This window comes from Gobio gobio, assembly GCF_949357685.1.
Source record: "Gobio gobio genome assembly, chromosome: 8".
NCBI lineage: Eukaryota > Metazoa > Chordata > Actinopteri > Cypriniformes > Gobionidae > Gobio > Gobio gobio.
Window position 1 is genome coordinate 39235760 of NC_137114.1, and position 8472 is coordinate 39244231.

An 8472-nucleotide genomic window follows, 5' to 3' on the forward strand; every position below is an offset into this window, starting at 1 on the left:
TAAAACAAATGTTTATTGTAGTCAAATTATTTAGTTTGTTTAATATTTTTATTTGTATAATCTTTCTATGAAGATATTTTGAGAAATGTTGCAGTTTTTGGAACTTGATGGACACCTTAATGGATCTTCTTTTGCATTCCACGGAAGAAAAAGGTCCTACAGGTTTGAAACTCCCTGAGGGTAAGTAAATGATGCCAAAATGTTCATTTTGGGGTGAACTATCCCTTTAAATATGTGTCTTTAAGTTGTTTACCTGAGTTTCGTCTGTAACCATAAGGGCCACAATTACTATACCAATGGTTTTTATCGAAATATATATCTCGGCATCATCTGTTATTGATTTGGAACTCATTTCTACAATAGGCAGATGGGATCTTAGGCCGTGGCACTTCACAAATCCTTGGCATTCGGCTTAATGCAGATGGTACAGTGTGTTATTGCATGTTCTTCTCTTTTCTTTCTCCATATTAAACTTTATATGTGAACGCCCTTGAGGGGCAGAAACAATCCTATTCCAACTGTACTTTAGAGGGAAAGTCTGATCAGATGATGCAATCAATTAAGCATCGAAAGAATAGAAACAAGTAATGCTTCACATATATTCCGGGTAGCCTTATCTGAACAATTTAACCAGGGCAAACATGTCCAAATATTACACGCTTTCTATCTTGCATCCGATCATAATGCAGCAGAAAATGGTGGCTTGCTCCTTTTGTCTACATGACAGAGTCCCGATGTGAACGAGGGGAGACAGGTTTCCCTTGAATTTTAATGGTGTCTCTGATGTTCTGATGTTTATCTCTTTGCAGGTTGTTCTAGATGTCTGAACAGTGCCAATGGGAAAGGGGATGGTTTTTTTTCCTCCAGCCCTAGCAACATGCACCGGATTGGTGGATATGACAGCTCAGGCTGCCTGCGATTGGCTGTTATTGTGGAGCATTTTGAGCAGAGAAATTCATCTCTTGCTCTACTGGGTGTGGGTTGCTGTAGGAGGCTGCAGCAGAATGCTGAAAGAGCCAGCAATTCAGGGTGCAAGTTTGTTTTACCTCCGCAATACGAAAAAGAAATCGAATGAAAGCGTCATTTCAGATGGTACACGTGCAATTTACGTGGCGGTCACACGAGTTTAGCATCAGGGAGATCTTTTTTTATATATAATTAGTCATGCTGATAATGAATTCAAATGGAAATGTCTAAAGGCATGCAGGTTTGTCATGTGACCTTCAAAGGAAGAAAGTCAGCCATACCTTTGCCGTTTCTACCCTCATTAAACATCATTTTTAATGCATGCATACTCAAAAGCCAATGATATGGCACATTCGTAGCACATTATTATAGTTTGAAGAGGTGAGCTCTGCAATGCAGTGCTGAACACTAATCATGGATAGTAGGTGCAATGCAGAGAAAAACCATTTGGTCTTCTTAAATTCATTTGAGGAGGATTCACCACGGTGTTGTGCTTTGAATCATTTACAATTTAACTTCAGATAGGTCAACAAGATGCGATGAAAGCAAAAACAGGGCTTGGATTTAAGCACACATTGCAAATATTATGTTTGGTGTAATTCAGTATTTTGAGTCATCTATATATTTAGATGAGTAAATAATAGATAGAGGAACAATACACACAACCAGCATTGACATGATGCATCTACGACTACTTGAGTTCTGTTTTTTTTTTCTGTCTTTTTATTGTTATAATTATTTTGGCTCTTGTGCAACTGCTACATAGTTATTCACATTCAAGATATTGTCACTCAGGATACAGCTAAAAGTAAAAAAAATATATATTGAAAGGGGAAAAAAAAGGCAAATAAATTAATTTAAAAATACTGCCAAAGACAATTTATGGTCCATGTTCTGAATCGGTCACGGAAACACTGATTCGGTAACGTCACTTGTTTAAACCACACGTTCAATGTGCATAATATGACAAGAAGAGCACTCGTATATTGTTCAGAGAGCAAAACATTGCTTAACAATGTCATGGTTACAATTTACCAAGAAAAACACCGGTACATTTAAGTGATCAGTAGTGTTTTTCAGAAGTCAGCCTAGCTAAAGAAAAAAAAAACATTCCATGTCACAACGGCAACGCCCATAACAGATCGATTTATTGTTAACAACCACAACTTTGGAATAGCAAATCAAAACGAAAACGGATCAATTATAAATAAACGATAAGAAGCCAGTTTACTCTTCAATTATAGGAATACATAACATCCAAGATATAAGTTAATAAAGTCAAGCTATTGTATAAATACATCACCAGCATGCACAATATTGAATCATTGATAGTATGGTTGTAATTATCTTACACTGACGAAACAGTATACTTGGCAAGTGCAAAAATAAATTAAACACAGAAGTAAACCACAAACTTTGAAGCTGCAATATTTTTTTTTCTTTTTTCTTCCAGATCAGTCTCTGCCTTTTCCCTAAACTGTCCCTTCAAAAAAAGTGAATGGTTCCAGTAGTATCAGACTGATTTAGGATGATTATACGACTTGGTGCATTTTCAAAGAACACGATTTCAGCATTCGCTGCACTTCCGTCAAATAGCTAATTGAATTTCCAGATCAACTCGTGACTAATACTGGAACCATTTAATACTATTTCTATCCTTCCGACACCACCTAACCCTCTTTTGAAATGCATTTCTACTACCCAAAACATAAATAAGCAGCATCCCTTTGAAATACATCAGTCCATATGCCAGTGTCAGGCTGCCATTCCCAACCAACAACGACCGCTTCCGGCTGATCGACTGACATTTCAGTGGTTTTGGCAAATGTCAAAGAGAACCAAGAAGAGGGAGGCCCATTCAACTATATATATTTCTGTATATATTCAAACTAGGACTTCAGCCCCCCCTTTACCACCCTTGATATTTTTTTCTTTTAACTCGTGGAAAAATAAAGAACTGCTGCTGCAGAGGAAACCATGGCAAAAGCTGCTGCCAAAGTCCACCAGCCATTTTTATGTATCTAGATAGAGAGGTCGTCTACTTTTAATTGTTGCCCTCCCCGCCCTCATCGTCTTGCTGGTCACTCGTCCACAGTGTTAAGTTGTCTCGGAGGAGCTGCATGATGAGGGTTGAGTCTTTGTAGGAGTCCTCATTGAGGGTGTCGAGCTCGGCGATGGCGTCGTCGAAGGCCGTCTTGGCCAGATGGCAGGCCTGCTCCGGAGCGTTCTGGATCTCGTAGTAGAAGACGGAGTAGTTGAGGGCCAACCCCAGCCGGATGGGGTGAGTGGGCTGCATGTGCTCTTTGCTGATCTCGTGAGCCTCGTTGTAGGCCTTCTCGGAGGATTCCACCACGGTGGAGCGCTTCTCGCCTGTGGCCACCTCGGCCAAGTACCGGTAATAGTCTCCCTTCATCTTCAGGTAGAAGACCTTGCTCTCGTGCTGGGTCTCGCTGCAGTTCTTGATCAGGAAGTTATCCAACAGGTTGAGCACGTCCTGGCACACGGCCTCCAGTTCCTTCTCAATCTTCTCGCGGTAGGCCCTCACCATCTCGATCTTCTTCTCGTTGCCGTCCGCGGAGGTCTTCTGCTCGATGCTGGAGATGACCCTCCAGGACGAGCGCCGAGCGCCCACCACGTTCTTGTAGGCGACCGACAACAGGTTCCTCTCTTCGTTGGACAAGGCCTCGTTCAGCTCGGTTACCTACGAAGGAGGCAAATAGAACGCTGTTTGAGGAAAGACGTACAACATCCAACATGGTGGTTACTTTCTTCATAAGATCACATTTAGATTACATTAAAACGGACAATTCTTGTCTTTCTTTTATGGAATATTGCAGATAAATATTTCAATCAATTCCCTACAGACATTTCCCAAAATCCAGAGTCCTGCCCTACACTTTTCTCAAGACTATCGCCGACTTTAAAGGAATAGTTCACCAAAAAAATTACATTTTGTCATCATTTACTCACCCTCGTGTTGTTCCTAACCTGAATGAGTGTTTCTTAATTCAGTTGAACTCCAAAGATATTTTAAAGAACATTGGTAACCAGACCCATTGACTTCCATAGTAGGAAATAAAACTCTATGGAAGTTAATGGGTGCCGTCAACTGTCTGGTTATCAAAGCTTTAAAATATCTTCTTTTGTGTTCAACTGAAGAAAGAAACTCATACAGGTTTGGAACAATGGTAATGCTTTATTTTAGGGTTCAATTCTCGCAATTAACTAGTTGGCTTTTTAGTAGTACTTATAAAGCACATATTAATGCCTTAGTATGCATGACATTATTCTACATCCCTTAATCCTACCCAAAACCTAAACTTAAATGCTACAAAACTACCGTACTAACTATTAATAAGCAGTAAATTAGGAGTTTATTGACGCAAAAGCCGTAGTTAACAGTGAATATGTGTTCCCCGTACAACATGAGGGGGATTAAATTTTCACAAACATTACATTTTTGGGTGAACTACCCCTTTAATATTCAAATGAATGTACAACGCTTCATTTTTCAGTTGCATAATGATAATATCCACACAGCTTCATCAGCCGACTGAATGCATTGTGCAGCCATGAGCTCAAGCTATACGCCAAGTGCAGTTTCCATGGCAATAGTCTCATTTTGTACAGTAGTCCAACTCTATCTAGCGAGATGACGGAGCGCTAGCGCTACACAATACTCTAGAGGTGAAATCACTTCAGCTGGGTGTGGGGGCAGGGTGAGGATAGGGGGCAGGGGCGGGAGGCGAAATGTTCCCACATACCCCTCTGGGCAGCTGCAGTGTAAGTTAACACGATCGCTGTGTGGCAGTTCATGTGTTACGGTGGCCTTCTCTCTGACCTTTTCCCTTGGCCAACTGGGACGAACATACTACGTACGTATGTAAAACGAGTTTGATTCCATATTTTCACAAAAATCACTCACTTCAATGTCAGAACCTCTTTGTGGTGCGCTTGCATAATATCACGTCAATGTGTTTTCTGTAATGATGAAGGACCCATGTGCAATCAAACAAAATGCCATGTGCCTCAGATCAAGGTTTCTGATTTTAGATTTCAGCTAAAATTATTCCCTCGGAGTACAAAGAGAATTGAATTCAAAGACAGCTTCAATAAAGATCAAAAACAGGAACACTGATGGGACAGGAAGACGAGACTCATCACGAAACGCAGGCAGGAGGATATGAAAGGGTTTTATTTAAAAAGGAAACAACAAACTTATAGCTATTTATGTGTGGGTACACAAGTTCTGCGCAACATAGATTTGGCATTCCTCTCGAAGACTGATAGTAACGGATAGTTGTGGTGGGTGACGGGGTAACCTTGTTACCGTGCTAGCCGTGTTGAAATCGGATGCAAATATTTACACATAAGCAGGTCGTTCACAAATTTGAAGTAAAAAGCCGGATGAAGTTTTAAGCTTGGCCTAATGCTGCTCATCTCTTTGGCTGAATGCATCAAGATAATGGAGGCCTGTGGGCACTTTCCCATCAGGTCTGTGGTGGCTAAATGGGCTTTTATCCATGGGACCGAAGTAACTTTAGACTCAAACTGCTTTTAAATCTCCCCCACAGATCCATGAAGCTAAAATTGCCTGTCCGATGCACAAAACAATCTTTACAAGGATGGGAATCTTCCCTTTTAACAGTCATTTGGGATTTAGATTAAGGTAATATGGCGGTAAGAAAATATATCCATTTTGGCAAAACTGATCTGACAGATCTTTGCTACTTTTCAATCAATGCACTTATTGTACATTACGATATTCAATTAAGAATTTTTTTTAATGTTAAACACTGCTAATGAATTCTAATACTTAGGTCGTACAGTAAAGAGTTTTATGTAACTGAAGTCAAAAACATAGTGCCATGTGTAAGAAACCTTCAATCACTCAAGAAATAAGAGAAGAGATGCCAGATGACACCCCTCCAGAAAAAAAAATAGCATGATGTCAACACTTGACAAAGCAAAAACGGAGGGGTCCTCCTTAATCTCCATAAGCCTATGTGAGACTGGAGTCTGCTGAATGCCCTCACTCGGATGGGAATAGTCAGGATGCTGACGTGAAGAAGCGTTAGAGCTTAAGATGCAGATGTTTCCCCCACACACACCCCCACCCTCCCTCGAGAAGCCCTAAGGCCCTGACTGATTTCATTATGGTGCCCTGTACGCTCACCCCTTAAAACACTGTTCAAATATTTAACAGAAATAATATTCACTAAGAATTAACATTACTGAAGAGATACAATTCCTTTAATAATACATCAATCTGTGGGTTTAAAACCAGAAGGAATCATGGACCTTACTGAATCATGGACCTTACTGCAATATGACAAGGATGGAAGATTCTGGAAGGAATGCTGCTGCCTCTAACGTTGGTTTAGAGGAAATATCTTAACAACTCCCATATGTAGAAAATGAATATGGGAAGACATAACTAAATTATGAGGATGCGTAAGAAGAAAAAAAAACGGCATTTGGACTTTATACATGCTGATGATGGAAAATTAATATCTAATGTATTTATGACAGTACACTGTGCTTCAGTAATGAACAGCAATGACAAAATGCCTATTTGTAGAGTAAATTCAAACACTATTCTATACACTAGGTTTATGGACCTGAATATGCAGTAAAAGCAACGACTTTAAAAGAATAAATTGCAAAATAATGATTTTTTTTCTTTTCATTAACCCTGAAAGCGATGTTGAAACAGATCTTTGTACATTTGTCATGTGTCGTCTCATTCATTTGAGTGTGGGCTCGGGTAAGACAGGAGGCACCGCCCAAGATCCAGACAGTCTACACCCGACCCACTGCACTCTCAATAATAAAGCACTGATTTACCATAGATCAACACCCCAAAAATTATTATACGACAGCATATTAAAGCATTTCGTTACATGCAATATTTTACTGTAACTTCACCCATGTGATCATTCAACATTGTACCCCTTTTTCCTCCAAATGCATCGAGATTATAGTAGGCTATGTATAATACAACAGTTATATCACCATATTATATTATATATTATAGAAATAAATTGAAAGAATGACTTACCGATTTCATGGCTGCTGCCATATCATCATATCTCTCTGCTTGTTCAGCCAGCCTGGCTTTTTGAACCAGCTGCTCGCGGTCAACCATGTTGGATGGTTATGATTTGGACGATATTATTTGTTTTTGGGGAAGAAATAGTTATATTGTATGAGCTGTGCGGTGTAATTCAATGAACGAGAGCTTCTCTGCAGCTGTTCCTTGCTGTCTGCGCTCGTGCCGACGGGCCACCCTCGCCCCTCCTCACGCGCTGGAGGGCTACGTCAGGGTTCTATAAACGTGGGTGCTATGGCAAGCTGTACGACATTTACTTTTTTTTAAACTATCAACTATTACGTTACTAGCACATTTTTTATTATTTATAAGCATATATTACACACTACGTATTCCAATATATATATATATATATATATATATATATATATATATATATATATATATATATATATATATATATATATATATATATATATATATATATATATATATATATTATTTATTTTATTTTTTTATTTCATACATGAATTAATGTCTATTAACTTAAATCTTCTAAGTTTAAAAAAACAACCACCGGCTTGCATTATATTTCCTTTATATTCAATCATATTTTACAGTATAGTATATTTTATATAGTTTTTAATACATATTGCCAACATTTAAGCTCGTTTAACAAATATTAGAAGTAAGAATTTAACATTTAGAAGTTATTGAAGTGTTATCAACAGTCTCTGTAACAGCGCTGGATCTTGTGCCGAAGCTTGTATCATGTTCAGAGGGGGAACTTCTAACTTTAGTTAGAACCCTGCGTTTCTCTCGTAGCCGAAATATGTTGTGAATGGCTCCATAAACTGTCCATAAGAAATCAGTGTACAGTTCTGAGAACATATTTTAACATCATAAGTATTAATATTCTGCATCTTTTTTAATACAATTTTATGCAATGCATCAGGCATTTCAATCACGTGAAAAGACTGATGCGACACTCGTTTAGGTGATTCACATCGCACCCCTGCATGTTGCTTTGTCTGAAATGAAACGATATACATTACAATAACAAATTTTTAGACAAAATAAAATGTACACAAACCTGTATTTTACCGAAGGCATGCATTCATTTGATGGTGCTGCACTGCTTTCTCCAGAGCGCACGATAAATAACTCAACCCCTGGGTTGTTATGTCCGACCCGGGATCTGGACTACACAAAAAGTACCCAAACACTGGGTTGTTATGTCCGACCCAGGATCTGCACTACACAAAAACTACCCAAACACTGGGTTGTTATCTCCGACCCATGATCTGGACTACAGAAAAAGTACCCAAACACTGGGTTGTTACGTCCGACCCAGGATCTGGACTACACAAAAAGTACCCAAACACTGGGTGTTACGTCCGACCCATGATCTGGACTACACAAAAACTACCCAAACACTGGGTTGTTATGTCCGA

At 39.1% G+C, this 8472-nt stretch overlaps 1 protein-coding gene across 1 annotated transcript; it reads right to left on the reverse strand.

Annotated features, from left to right (window-relative positions):
- Positions 1-1697: 1697 nt before the first annotated feature.
- Positions 1698-7269, reverse strand: ywhag2 (3-monooxygenase/tryptophan 5-monooxygenase activation protein, gamma polypeptide 2). Its single transcript, XM_079824592.1, has 2 exons — positions 7028-7269; positions 1698-3667 (listed from the first exon to the last, which is right to left on the reverse strand). The coding sequence occupies exons 1-2, from the start codon at positions 7112-7114 to the stop codon at positions 3011-3013; spliced, it is 744 nt and encodes a 247-aa protein (XP_079680718.1). The 5' UTR covers positions 7115-7269; the 3' UTR covers positions 1698-3010.
- Between the last annotated feature and the right edge of the window lie 1203 nt (positions 7270-8472).